Source organism: Montipora capricornis, chromosome 3 (assembly GCF_036669925.1).
Source record: "Montipora capricornis isolate CH-2021 chromosome 3, ASM3666992v2, whole genome shotgun sequence".
NCBI classification, from domain to species: Eukaryota; Metazoa; Cnidaria; class Anthozoa; order Scleractinia; family Acroporidae; genus Montipora; species Montipora capricornis.
Window position 1 is genome coordinate 73,419,188 of NC_090885.1, and position 15,000 is coordinate 73,434,187.

The 15,000-nt window shown below is 40.2% G+C and overlaps 2 protein-coding genes and 1 pseudogene across 2 annotated transcripts in view; 1 reads left to right on the forward strand and 2 right to left on the reverse strand.

Annotated features, from left to right (window-relative positions):
* The window catches only part of LOC138044025 (adrenocorticotropic hormone receptor-like), a 3,593-nt gene extending 648 nt beyond the window's left edge, over positions 1-2,945 (forward strand). Inside the window, exon 1 of the mRNA XM_068890610.1 lies at positions 1-2,945. This exon is cut by the window's left edge and continues 648 nt beyond it. Within this exon, the coding sequence (XP_068746711.1) occupies positions 1-772 (772 nt within the window). The 3' untranslated portion in view covers positions 773-2,945.
* Positions 2,946-7,447: 4,502 nt separating this feature from the next.
* Positions 7,448-9,525, reverse strand: LOC138044026 (adenosine receptor A2a-like). The gene has a single exon (XM_068890611.1). The coding sequence runs from the start codon at positions 9,159-9,161 to the stop codon at positions 8,109-8,111; it is 1,053 nt and encodes a 350-aa protein (XP_068746712.1). The 5' UTR covers positions 9,162-9,525; the 3' UTR covers positions 7,448-8,108.
* A 5,271-nt stretch (positions 9,526-14,796) lies between these two features.
* Positions 14,797-15,000, reverse strand: part of LOC138040792 (uncharacterized) — a 562-nt pseudogene continuing 358 nt past the window's right edge.

Below are 15,000 nucleotides of genomic sequence, written 5' to 3' on the forward strand. Positions count from 1 at the left end.
CTACACCGTGTTGACCACAACTCTATTCGTCAGCTGTTATACGATGATAGCCATGTCGACTGCCTGTTACGTATCCATTAACAAGCCAATGGACTACAAAAATATCATCACCAAAGGAAGAGTCAAAATCTTTATCTTAGTTTTATGGATAATATCTATGTCGACCTGCGTTCTTCCAGCGACGAGTATACCTGAAAAGACTTATACCATGATATATCTTCACACTCATGCTTCATTACCTGCTATAATATTGACGGTGATATATGTAAATGTGTTTCGTTCTCTTGTAAAAAGCAAACGCGAGCTTCAACTTCGTGGGGTGGTTTCTGCAGACAACAGCGCATATCTGCTGGAACGAGAACGAAAAATGTCTGTTACAATTATCACCGTCTTGGCCATGTTTTATTTGTCATACATGCCTCAATACGTGACACTCCACTTGCTTCACTTCTGCTCATCTTGCCAGCAGTCGGTGACTTTCCACAAAATCGATGTGGTCTTCTCTCGGTTTCTTTTCATAAATTCAGCGATAAACCCGTTCATCTACGCCTGGAAACTTCCAAGGTACCGACGAGCCTTTGGCGACTGCGTTAAGATACTCCTGAATAAACCGAGAAAACCAGTAACACACAGATCAGCGTCACTTGGAAGTCGAAGAATTGGACAATCTGTCAAAGAACATCCGTTAAGGGAAGTTGAACTTGCTTATTTGAGCAAAGAGTTTGAGGAAAGCGACCAAACCAAGGGATTAAGTGATTCGTCAAGAATTTAATATCATCATTGAAGCATGAATAAGGAACAATAAAAGATTTTTGGAAGACGGATATCGCAGAATCAGTCATGTCTCTCTTCACCCCTCCCCTGGAGAGGGAAGGCAAGAAAGGGAGACCCTGGGAACGAGGATTAGCCTATGCCAACTGCTATAAGAAACCGTTAATAAGAAAAATGAGTGAATAAGGGGAAGGATCACTTACCCTGGGTAAGAATAGGATTTTTCCCCCAAGGTCCGAGAGAACGCTACGCGAGTCGAGGCCAACGTCTGAGGTCCGTTTTTCTTCGGGTCTTCGTGCGAGTCCTCTCTTTTCAGTCCTCGGCCGTTGCCATCGTCTCGCGTAGCGTTCTCTCGATCGGACCTTGGAAAAAAATTCCTCTGGCACCTAGAGTAAAGGGGTATTTACATGAGACCGGGATGAACTCAGACCGTTATGTATCGGTATGACCCAAAAGCATACAGGCTTGAAATTTCCAGACCCGGTCTGATATTTATCATCATTTACATGAGAACGGACGAACTCTGACCGGTACGAGAATATCTGGTCTAGGTCTAGCACCTGAGACGAAGTCAGACCGGTCTGAGTTCATTGTGTGGCCGGTCTCATGTAAACGCATAAAAAGAAATGTATGAGACCGGTACGAACTCAAACCTGTATGACTTCAGATCGGTTTCCACACAAATGCTTGTTTTTGTTTACATGAAGCTGGTGTGAAAAGTCATCTCATGCCGGTTTCACTCATACTGGTTGCTGAACCGACACGAATGACTCGGACAGGTCTGAAGTCGGACTGTGGAACCATGTAAACTCGAACTGATTTGACACCGGTCTCAGACCGGTCGAGATCATTGTTTTGAGCATGCGCAAGAGAGCTATTGCACCATTTCAAGATGGCGGATAAACTAGAATGGCGGATAACAAGTAAGAATCCAAAGGGGCCGCCCGCAAGTCTCCTACCGGTCTCATGTAATCCCTTCATACTTTCAGACCGGGCTTATGTAAACTCGGGCTTATGTAAACTCTGAGTTCGTACCTGTCTCATGTAATCAGGGCCTAAGACTCAATTTGGAGCTGAGGAGATTGTTCAGGCCTCGCAGGTAAACGAAATCCGATATTTCGTATGATATGAAACCTCCATTTCTCTGTCGGTGCGTTTTTCCTGAAGAGTCTTTAAATCGTTCGTTATCGTAGACATCCGTCGGGATTTGTTCTTACTTAGTGCTTCTTATTACAGCTACATTTATCATAGTTTATTAGGGACGAGATATTTTGTCGTTAAGTGCAATTCGCAAGCCTTTCAACGTGGGTTGGAGGACTGAGCAGTTGGACCCGACCATCAGTTCAAGAAAACGCCACGAAATGAGCCGCTAAAGGAAGTATATTTACGGACATTTGAGTTTGAGATCACTGACAGCCCAAATCGATTCATTGAGATACCACAAACTTTTAACTAAAACTGAGTTTGCTGATGTCCTTTCGTGGTAAGCCGAGTGACGTTTGCAATCTATTTATAAATTAATAGTTGGATATTTACTTATTTTATTTCGAGATTTAAAGGAACCTTACGCAACTTAAATTGCCTATTCCACTTAAGTCACAGGATATCAACAAGTCAAAAGTCTCCATATTTCTTTTCCAAAATCAGAAAGACGACAAAAAAAATTTCACAGTTTTGAATCACTACATGACAGTGTCAATGTCTATGTCTGAATGCCACTAGAGCTATAAAATGCTGGGCTGGAATAACAGCAACCATAATAAATAATTAGCAGAATTTCGGAGATGAACAGAGAGTTTCCACCAATCTGATTGGTTGAGTGGTTTCCTATGGAAATAATAATATGATTTCATAATTACCGCAGTAGCTGGTGAATATAAAGCAAACAAAATGGCTGGGCTCCCGCAGGCACTCGTGACCTTCACAACAGAAATAAATTGTGTCGATTATCGATCCTCCGAAGTTATACACTCACTTTGCCTTTGGCAAATAACTGTTAAATATAATTAAAGTTACAGTGTATTGCAATTTTTTTTTTCTGATAGCTACGAAACTTATTTATATATTCATCAAAAGAGAGACATAATTTAAATAAGACTTCTAGAAAATTCATAATGTAAACAAAAATAAACAACAAGGAAGTCAAACTATTGAAGCTCAAACTATTTCACAAATGAGAGAAAAATAATTATTTATCTAGTAAAACTTACCTGCAAGATTCCTGCAGCTTGCACTGTCAATTTCTGCACGAAAGCTGGTAAATTATACACCATTCCAATGGCAATATAACTCCAATATAACGTACCGAGTACCGTATACCAAGTTCTTTCTCAATGAAACTTCTTTTCCTTAGTCATTTTTGACACTTTGTAGGCTCCTCCTCTATCTGCGATCATCAACAATCTGGTAAAGACTTGTTTCCATATCTCAAAGTGCCCTTGGACGTGGAGGGCCTGGAACAAGAAAAACCCATACAAAAATGCTAACCTTAGGCCTAAACATTATCTAAAGCATATTGTTTAGGCCTAAGGTAAGCATTTTTGTAAAGGTTTGGGTTGTTTCAACTATTGTACCCTTCACCCCCTACCGCCACCCCAGGCACCTCACGTCCAAGGGCACTTTAAGATATGGAAACAAGTCTCTTTACCCAACAAAATCTTTCGTACGCCATTTTGATTTTCCAGCTAGTGTCCATGTCTCTATGTGTAGACTCGCGTGAGCTTGAGTCAAGTCACGTGACCATAACATTCTCAGAGTAGCCTTTCACCTCCAGAGGTACATGCAAAACCCAATGCTAAAAATTACATGATGATGAGGCATTTCTACGCGATCGATCAGCACAGTGAGGTTTTAAAGGAAGAATAAATAGTGTGAGCTTTTGTGGTACGGTCGCCATTTTTATTCCTGCATCAGTTATGAAAAATGTACATGCAACACTTGCCCTACATGAGAATTTCTGCGGATGTCTGGTTTACTTGCCTGGCACATAAATTTAAAAGAATTTCTTTGAGCTTTGGCTGTGAGTTCATCTATCAAGTTACGCATGAACCGTATACAAAGAGCAGTTTAGAGCAGGTTTCCTCGGAGTTGGGGAGTTTAGTGGATATGCAGTGTACATACCGTGCATGCATTCGCTTACAAGATATGCGAAAATTGTTTTGGGAATTTTATGTGGCGGAATAACATAAAGGTTGGTTGATCCCTTCTACTTGACTAAAATATGTATTCTCGTGAAGAGCATCGCCATCTAGAACTCGACTAACTATATATAAATCGAGCAAAATTGCATGAAATGCTTGGAGTAAGACTTCTCATTACCTTACAATAGACATTCTAGGCCTTTTGTTTAGTTAAAGTTAAGCTTACATCAGTATTACATCTAAAGTAAACAATTTCAATCCTTGTTACTGAGCTTAAGTTTGTTTCGTTATGTTATTTAAAGTTGCAAAAATATTTTGGGGCATCATATCACCGCAGCTCCTCACAAAAGTGACAAATTAATAGCTTAAGACTGAACTATTTTTATGGGCTGTCATGTTTAATACTTGTTTTTGTAACAAGCAAATGGCAAAAATAAAATGTGTGGAGTCTAGAATCTTGTTTGTGGTGTCTCCAATAGATCTACATGTTGCAAGGCAAAGCTAAGAAAAAAAGGCTTGTCACAGATATTTAATCAGGACTTACATGATTCCTGCAAACACTTACACGTATCTCTGCTGCATGTCCTCTTGTGTGTTCTGGCCTCTCCTATGTGGAGTTCGCCAGTCTCATCAGCGCCTTTCAAATGGGTAACAGGAGGCAACTCCCTGCCCCACCCATTATTGCCTCCCTTGATTTGCCACCACTTTATTCACTCATTCTCAATTGTTTTAGGCTAACTTTAAGGTGTGTTGTGTTTGTGGAATTCAGGCGACTTAAAGCGACTTAAGGTCTCAGAGTAGGCCTTCTTTATCATGATGAACTGCCGCTGGAGTGTTAAATCAAAGGAGAACTGCTTACAAAACTTGGAGTTCTGTTGCGATCAGTTGCTGTCTGATCTTGTTAGGAAATAATAACTGAGAATTCGTTATCATTGGCAGGCTACACCAGGTCATTTTGAAATATCTGAAGGGTCCTCAACTATGTAAACAGCTACGAATGCCTCAGTTTGCGATAAGTAAAAACAAGGATTGTTTCCAAAACTTTTTAACCTTTCACGAAATCTAGAACGGATCATGAAACATGCTGTATTTAGTTGCATTTTATAGATGCAAAAGAACCAAGGTGAAAATAATCGCCAACCGGTGTTTTCGGTTCCTTTACAAAATTTACGAGGTTGTTAAAAGCCTATGAAGTACCAGAGGGTGTCCCGAAAACTAAGACATAAGACCTCAGACCCCGCCGGAAAGAAGAAAAGTCGAAGAATATTATAACGTATTTAGCTGCGTCATTGCTTAGGAAAGGGAAACGTCGGAAAATCGATATTGATCGTTGCCATATCGAGTTGAATTCATCTGAATGAGTGACAAATTGGCATAACTTGAAAAAATCTAGATTGGTCCTTGACTTATCGATCGATTAGTTTACATCTGAGTAAATGACAAATTTGCATATTCAGACCCCTAACGATTGTCATTTAGTATACGCTTCGCGTATCCACGACTAAAAACAAACATTATCACTACCCATCGGCGTGATATTTGCGAATCCGGTGGCAAAAATAATTGACACTAGAGGGAGAGAAAATGGAAAGCGAGGACTCGCACGAGGACACGAAGAAAAACGACAAGCCGAAGTTGCGTCCTTTGTCAATCTCAGAAAAAAATAGAGTATTCTATCAGACAACAAGCTTTTTTTTGTATCAACAAAGGAACGAGGCAAGGGAAGCTAAAAGTTGTCAATTAATGACTCGGAACTTGTTACTTGCTGAATGACTGAAGAGTCATCAAGTGAAATGCGCGCTGATCCTTAAGTGCCTCGCGTTTGTTCAATATTGACGGAGGAAATTAAGGAAACATATAAAAACATAAAATCTTGGTAATGGTATGGGATTGATTGAAAATTGACTGCCCAATTGCACATGAACGGTGCCGTTACATAGAGACAATGGTGGCCGGATTTTCTGAGGTCGCTCCGTCGAATTTAAAAAATGGAAGTATTTCATATATTGTATTAGATCAGCGCCAATAAAACCATAGTCCTGTCAGTTCATCTGACTCATCTGCGTTGAAGAGGATTGTCCTAAGAACCATTTGTCCAAGTTGACAACTATCTACTCATTAATATTGTCACTTTATCAAAACTTAATTATGCTTTCTAAGTTCACATCATCTTTATTTTTACCTAAGGAGTCATGATTATAAGTAATGAACGAGACCATATGTGCATTTATATATTTAAGGCAGGTGAAACTAAAAGACGACCTATTGGCAATAACTTTTTCACGTAATACCACGAAATCTTTTATAGTCATTTTCAGGTTATTTTGTGGATCATTTAACAGTTCTTTTATAAGACCAAGTCAAAACTTTAGTTATTGAAAATTACCTTTTCTAAAAATGGCTTTTCCTTCCACCAGATGTGATGTGATAGCTACTGATGCGCTCAAGACGTATCACGTATATTTCTGGAACTATGACTTCAGTTCAGCTGATAAGACATTTGAATTAATAACTCCAGAATACCCGGCTACATTTGCATGAGAATAGAAATGCCTCGTTCTTCAAACGACGCCGCTTAAGAAAGCAATAGTCAGAATAGTGGCCAGATATTCTGAAGTCGCCCATTTTTGTGATCATAAAGAAAAGAAAATAGGAAAAGATAGTCGTTAAACCGACAGAAGAACGATTGGCTGCCAACTGGATTCAGTAGCCAGCGGCAGATATGCTTTGTAAACGGATGGGCCCTCGTAGTAACCTAGGAATACCGATCAACATCAAAAGTAGGAAATAACGTCCGGTGCAATTGTCTTCCTGTCAGTATATACTGAGAAAAGAATTAAAAAACAAGGAAGGGGTTTTGAAACTGCTGGAAGAAGGCTATCCGCTTTAATCAAATAAAATTGGAGACAATTGTACATGGCCGAGGCTAAATAAGAAGCACTTTTTTTTTTGTTATGTGTGCATAACCTCCTATTTACACGGAACAATGACTTTTTTCCGAGGCGAATTTCTTATTTCGCCTCACTTAAAACAAGTACTGATCGCTGCACCCCTAGGCCGCATTCTTAAGTCACTTTAACTGACCGAATTGGTGCGACTCTTGCTTACTGGCTCGTTCTCTTGGAGGTCAAAAGCATTGTCGCTTACTCGACTGGCATTAATTTGAAATTGAAACATTTTTCCTTTCTATTCTTCCACCACGTTAATATTAAACCACGGGTATTGAAAGGACAGGCACGAGAGGAAAGGAATGTTTTGAAACCGCAATCACTTATGATAACTCATTTATGTGTCATAATGTTCGTGAGTATATTTGCGTTTGTGGTTTTGTGTGGCTAGTTAAGTGACACTCCCTTCAAGCATACTAGGCAGAATATTTAGCGCCGACTAACTAATACTAGTAATAGCTCTCGCTAAGTTCCAACGAAACAATCAATATAATAATAACAGTAGTTGTAATTTTTTTATTCGAAAGTACTGCAACTCAACTTATCTAGTTAGTTAAGGACGCTGCCTGCTAATTCAAAGGTATTTTTGCGCGGTTTACTGAATATGCGGGGAAAGCAAATCTTAACAACTGTTATTGAAATCCAAAAAAAAAAAAAAAAAAAAATTGGGAGTAACCACGCATTTTTTGAAGATAATTAATCAACAGTATTTGTAAAAAGCTTTAAAATGCAAAGCAATGTATGGCGTTCTTTTTCCAATCGAAGCTTAATTATTGACTCTTGACGTAACTTACAAAGGTTGCAGCGGGCAAGAGAGTTATCTTCCCCTACAAATCAAATCATACAGTGTTTTCTTGAGAAAAATGTTGTCCCATTTAACTGAGTCAAGAGCAAAGTGATAGGTGCTCGAGGAGCTTGTTATGGAGATGACCTGAGCAGCCGAGCAAAACGTTTTGTTTCTCGTTTTAACGGTTCGCTGCATTTTTTAAGGAAATGAATGAAAAGGTCCCTCGCTGTGGCGAGTGATCCTCTCAAGCCGGGAAAAAAAATGTTTTCAGCGTAAAACGGGGTCTCAGAACAAATAACAGATTAGAGAAGTGATTTCAGGAACTGACATTCCACACTTTATTCGGCTAAGAATCATTACCGGTAATCTCAGTTTCTATCATATTTCATGTAATTACGTGTAATTTAAAGAAAATATTTTTTTTGGATTTCAATTCAATAATATCTTCTTTAAATCCGAGTGCTAAAGACTGGTTATTTCAGATGCATCAGTTTGAGTTCTTTTTGTATTCGACAGGAAGAGGTTTTGGGCAATCCTCGATGTATTCATTTGACTTGACTGTGAAACGGATCCCTGAGCTGTTATTCCGTATGGTTGACCACGACAACTCCTCCAACAGTCTCTTAAAGCTTGGCGATACTTGGGTACCCGCCAGGAGTACACAAAAGGGTTAATGGCTGAGTTTAAAAACAAAAATCGAGATAATGCTACGTCAATCTCGTGAAAAGTCAAGGATTCTTGACAAGGTTTACAAAAGTATAACAGATGAAGAGTGATATATTGAGGTATATACGTGATATAGAACAAGGCTAAAATTGTGACAACCGCAAAAGCCATAGTCCTCTCGCGTTCCAGTGATTTTGTTGCCATTTTGTCGTAACCTCCTTGTTGCAGTTCGCGCGTTCGTCTCGCGAGTGCGCGGAACACCTTTACGTAGACAACCGTCAGCAAAATTGCGGGGATGGTGGCGTGGGTGTGTAGATAAATCATAGTATATGTCTCCTCGGAGACGCTCGTAACGGGCAGAACACATGTTCCTAAAGACATTACCCATAGCACAGCAAAATAGATCTTGATTCTTTTCTTAGTAATTATTGCTTTGTATTCCATCGGACTGCTGATTGCCACATAACATGTCACTGACATGGCAATGATTGTATTACTGCTCACGAATAAAGTGGTGGTTAACACAGTATACATGACTGCTTTCAATATGGCGAGAGACGGCATGTGAATTAGCTCAGAACGATAAACATCCCTGATAGCCACAAGAGACACATTGAATAATCCTAATAGCAAATCTGCGACGCTCAAGTTGGCGACGAGGAGGCCAGGCGGAGTGCGAAGTGAATTTCGAGGATCCTTGTAAATTGCATAAAGCAGTACAGAGTTTCCTGCGATAATAAGGACATCAAGGATGAACCCAAAGACTGCTAAGCTTATCCAATACGTTCTGCTCTGGATTATTGATAGATAAATATCATAGTTTGGATCAGATGAATTTGCCGCAGACATCGTCGACAAAGCCCAGAACTCATCTACGACAGCGGAAAATATTTGTGTGTAGCTATATCAGACCAAATATCACAGCAGGCGATGCGATGTCACACAACCCATCGCTGCTTACATAGTAACCGCAAATAGATAGGCCAGTTCATTTCCGCTCCGACGGGAGAAACCTTGATCATTTCAACGCAAACGACTAACCTTTGTTTTTTTAAGGTAAAATTTCAGGGAACAATAGATCATGATTAATCCGATCTCACGATAAATAGGTGGTACAAATCTCAACTTTCGTTCCGAGGTTTTTTTTTCCCAGTGGACAGCTGATTATTCTTCTGTCAGTGGCTGTCAGTTCGATTACTGGCCATATCTTTTATCTTCTTTGGAGCTGTCAACTTTTTTCCAATTAATTACTTGCATCAGGTCTTAAGATAACAATCTTTAATAAATTATTCTGCTGAACGGTCACGTCCATATGGTAATACGCACCAGATCAGATCACATCTGATGCAAGGAACAGCAATTAAAAAAAAGACATTTTTAACTTCTTTAAAACATTGACTGGGGCACCGTTTGTTGATCCGCAAAATAACCTTCAGTGACTGTAATTATGTCGTTCTCATCAAAACCCGAGAATTGCATGCATGTGAAAAATTAATTACCCATATGTGTCTTCTGTTAATTTCATCTGCCTTAAATTTTTAATGCACAGAAAATAAAAGAAAAGGTGTGTTTAATTAAAGTGGGCAGAAAACCCTCGAGATGAGAGGCCACGTGACATCACGATTTGATAGGTTGTCGATCTCGGCTCAGTTGACTGATTCAAGACTATAAAAGCAAGATGAAACACGCTAACACCAACCCGGTGTGGCCAACACCTCACGCATGCCCACAACCACTTCACCCGGTCAGTTAGCAGCCATGGACAACTGTTTCGGCCTTTTGGGCCTCATCAACATAGCGTAGCTAACATACCAGGTGCATGTGTTTAGCACCCCTTTAAGTGGCAGCTTCACATGCTAAACATGTGGTAAGCTGGGTTGGGAACAGCCAAACTGTTCTCCCACGGCAAGCGTGTGGGTTAGCGTTTGTCACCTTGCTTTTATTGTTGTTACTGATTCAAGGCAGCTCTCTCAGTCTTTTAAAGGGAAGGGGCGTTCAACCTCGTTCCCAGGGCTTTCTCTGCAAAAGCCCTGGGAACGAGATTGCCCTATCAAGTGAGTTCTAAACAACAGCAGTCTGATTTTATGCGATTAAGGGCCAGAAGTGTACCCTTCCTTTTAGATTCAGTAAAATAGATAAAAGGAAGTAATCTATCATTCAAACCTAACTTGATCTTACACACCTCGGTAGCCAGTCTAAGTTGATATAAATATCCTAGTCTCCCAATTGATGACATCTAAGACGTCGTGATCTGAGACTTTGGGAGATACGTTATGAATAATTCGTCCTGCTTTGATATGCAAATTCTCCAGTTCATTGAATATAGATACTGAGAAATTTCCCCATACTCCTATGCAGTAGGTCACTCTTGAAAGCACAGTCTTAAAATACATATGCTCTAAAAGTCGTGTTGGAAGAAATCTTATTCTTTTCAGTGCTTTTAGATTATAGCTAAGTTGCTAAGTGACATGATCAATGTGGTTCAGTCTTCCGTGTTATTCTACTGTCCGTAAAAACCCCCAGCATTTTCACTTTGTATGTATATTTTTGCAACTTTACCCCACACCTAGGCGGCAATAAAGGACCCACAAATGTTTTCTTTCTGCACTATCATAACTTCTGTTTTTCCAGTGTGTAACGTAAGTCTGTTCCTTGAGCACCAGGAGTGGATCTCATCTAACATTTAATTAAGCTTCAAAGCAACTTCATCCACACCATTTCCAATGACGTGCGCAGTGGTATCATCAGCATAGAGATGTACCTCTCCTTCAGATACGCAGTCTGGACAATCGTTCACATAATTCGAAAAACGTCTCGGACCTAGGAGAGACCCCTGCAGTATGCCATATCTAACCTGTAATACGGGTGACTCAGTAGCATTTAATTTCAAAAACTGCCCACGACCCTCTAAATAGTTTAGCATCCAGTTAATTAATGGTACATTAATACCACAAGCAAGCATTTGATAGTATAAAATATCATGGCTAACGTAACAGAGTCAAAAGCCTTTCTAAAATCTACGAATAGAGCTCCACCTATTTTCCCTGCATCCATTGACTGTTTCTACGATTCCGTCAAATACAAAAGAAGAGATTCAGAGGATAAGTCCTTTTCTGTATCCCGATCGCGTCACAAATGATCGACACTGTGACTTTGCTTGGAATGCTCAGCAATGTTAGTGGACGGTAATTGCCACAGTCTTCCTTGGATCCGCCCTTGTGTAGAACCTTCACCCTGCCTGTTTTCCATTGCGTAGGATATTTTCCCTGTATATAACTCATCCTGCTAATTTTTGCTAAATTATAGCTGATCTCCTCGGCAATCAGCTTCATTTCCTTTCGAGTTATAGGATCACCACCATAGGCTTTTGTAGGTTTTCATTTTGCCAGCCGCGCTTATTAGAAATCCTGTCGTGGTCAAACTGAATTTCTGACATCGCAGGAGTTAGTCTATTGATGAATGAAATATCAACACTAGCCAACGTCTTGCCGATATTAGAAAAAAAAAAAGTATGCATGATTATAGCTTTTTCACAATCGTCATATACTAGCTTGTTGTTTTCATCCTTCAGCCGGCCAATTTTCTTTTGTACCTTCTCCTGTTTGTTCAACTACCTTACAATGCTCGAAACGTTAGTGGAGCCTTCCTGTACTTTGTAACGACACTTTCCAATAATTTGCTTCTGCTCTCAGGGCTTTGTTTACCTTATTTCTTAATTGTCTGTACTGTAGTAAACTAACATTTAGCACCACACACAAGATGGCAGGTTTCAACCACTTTATTACCAAGGCATCGTAGGTAAAGCCGCACCCAAATACTAATATATTGCATTGCTTGTTCCCACAAATGGGATAGAAAACACAACAGTACTGCGACATAAACAGGAATGTAAGCTACAAATTAAGTCGGTCCACTGGTTTCTTGATTCTAGACGATGGCCTCAAAACAACTGGCGATGACATGCCTTCAGCCCCTTGGTCAAAACTAGGTTCAGATTTCACATCTGCCTCAAAAGCGTTTGGCTGGCAATATCATCAGAAACTGTATCACTATCTAGACCTGGGGGCGATTGCTGACATGACTTAATTAGGGAGAAGTAGTTCAACCTCACTAGTCTCATTTGGTTCTTTATCTTGAGCCCTAATTAAATGATCGGCCTGCACAAATCTGGTCTTATATCCCGTCTAGGTCCACAAACCTTTACCACCCTTCCCTGGATCCAGTTTTCACTATTACCATTAGCTTGCGTGTTTCTTACTCGAACTGTGTCGTTTTCAGAAAATTGCCTCTCCCTATGATTTTTTAAATCCTTACGTTCTTTCTGCATGCCCTGTTTGGTCTCTATCGCTTGGGCTAACGTCGGTTTTACCAAGCTTAGTCGGGCACGCAAACGACGTTTCATTAACAGATCGGCTGCACTGATACCTGTGGTGCTATGTGGGGTTGCACGATATCTTAAAAGGAAATCAGCCAGCTTGTGCTTTAGAGACCGAGTCCTGTTGCCTTCTAAAACCAACTTCACTAGAGCTTCCTTAGCCACCCTTACCGATCTCTCAGCTGCACCATTTGATTGAGAATGATATGGTGGAACTAGAGTATGTTTGACCCCGTGTTTGCTCATAAACTCGGAAAATTCGTTAGAAATAAACTGAGGTCCATTATCGGAAACCACTTCTTCTGGGACACCATGCTGGGCAAATATAAGACGTAGTTCATCCAAGGTATGCACTGTGGTAGTTGACGACATATGTTTTACCTCCAGCCCTTTTGAATGGCTATCAACTACTACGTGGAAATGACCAGATCCCTTCTGACAAAAACCGAGGTGAATACGTTGGAAAGGGCGTGTCGGCCAATTTCACGGTATTAAGGGAACACTAGGAGGAGATCTTCTTAAGTTCTGGCAAACCGTGCACAATCTTACTGCTCTCTCAATTTCGTCATCCATTTTGTGTCACCATACACATGTGCGGGCGATAGCTTTCATTGCACAAATACCAGGATGCTCAAATTGCAATTCCTTTAAGGACGTTGCCTACTAATTCAAAGGTATTTTTTGCGCGGTTGTATGGATATGCGGGAAAAGCAGATCTCAACAACTGTTATTAAAATCCAAAAAGAAAAGTGGGGGTAACCACGCATTTTTTAAAGATAATTAATCATCAATATTAGTAAAAAGCTTTAAAATACAAAGCAATGTATGGTGTTCCTTGTTCCAAATTTAAGCTTAATTACCTCTAAAAAAATGCATGGCTACCCCCAATTTTCTTTTTGGATAGCAAGAGCACTTGCTAAGTTCTGCTTTCTCCAAATAGTTTTAAACCGCACAAAAATATCCCTGCATGAGTAAGCACTACCGATAGGAAATTCTAGGTAAACCACTTCAGGTTTTAAGAACTCGCATTTTGACAGTTTTAGATGCAAATTGTATTGATGCAGCCTGTCCAAAACCTCTGCGAGTATTTTTAAGATTCTCTTGCCAATCATTGCCTCCCACCAATATATCATCCTGCTTACATACACATTTCCCGATTCCCTGGAGGATTTGGTCCATTTTGGCCTGAAACATTTTGGGGATATTTTACCCCATAATAAGGTAGTTTCTTGTAGGAATACAGACCTTTGTGGGTGTTTATAGTCAAGTATTCTTGACTTTCTTCGTGAACATCCAGCCTGATTGATAGTCGCTTTGTAATCACCGCAGATTCTCACTGTGTTATCGGACTTCGGCACTCTTTTTCTACTTGTTCCTTCAATGCATAAGGAAGGCGACAGGCTTTTACAAAAATTGGCTTTACATCCCCTTTCATAGTGATATGTGCCTCCAGCGCTGTCATGCCTGCATCAGTGTCGCTGAACAAATCGCTATTTTTGACAGAAGACCCTGTAGTTGACTCTTGGAACTGGCCTTGTTTTCACTGGGGACACTAAAAATCTCACCCATGCCAACTTGATTTGACTCAGCCAATTTTTGCCAAGTATAGTAGGCTTTCCACTTTAATTGACTACTACTACTACTGGTAGTGAATAGTGTTTGTTCTTATAAATACATTACACTGCGTTTCACCTGACACATCAAGCCTTTCACCTGTGTATGTCCAAAGCACTACAAATTTGATGCTGTTAAGGCTATGTCTGCAAACTTCTCTTGAAATAAACTGTGTGGCATTATGGAATAGTCTGCAGCAGTATCTACCACCATTTTACAAGATTTCCTATTGATTACCATGTCTACCGAGTATTTTAACCTTGGGAATTGGGCCAGTTTGTGTCAAGTGAGTACAGGGAATAGATTCCTAATTCATCCTCGCTACCTGATTCAGATCTGTGCAAATTGTGTACTGCCCCTTTCTTGGTTTCATTTCTGTTTCGACAAACAGATGCTAAATGACCAATCTTAGAACACCGATAACATTTTGCAGACTTAAATTTACATGACTTACCTGAATGTTTACCCCCACACCTAAAACATTGTTCATTGTTCTTAATGTCCTTTGTTGTCAACTGGTTCACTTGCGAGCCTTCTCTTGTCGTAGGGTGTATCCGGAACTCCTGGGTGTTTCTCTCAGCCATCTCCATAGCTTTGGCAATCGTCCTACAAGCCTTCTCGAACGTCAAATCCTCTGTGTTCAGCAATTTATTTTGTATCTTCGGGTTGCTGAGTCCGCAGACAAATCGGTCAAGTAGA

Excerpts from the sequence above, each read along its gene's own strand:
- LOC138044026 (XM_068890611.1), bottom strand. The coding sequence starts at position 9,161 with ATGTCTGCGGCAAATTCATCTGATCCAAACTATGATATTTATCTATCA.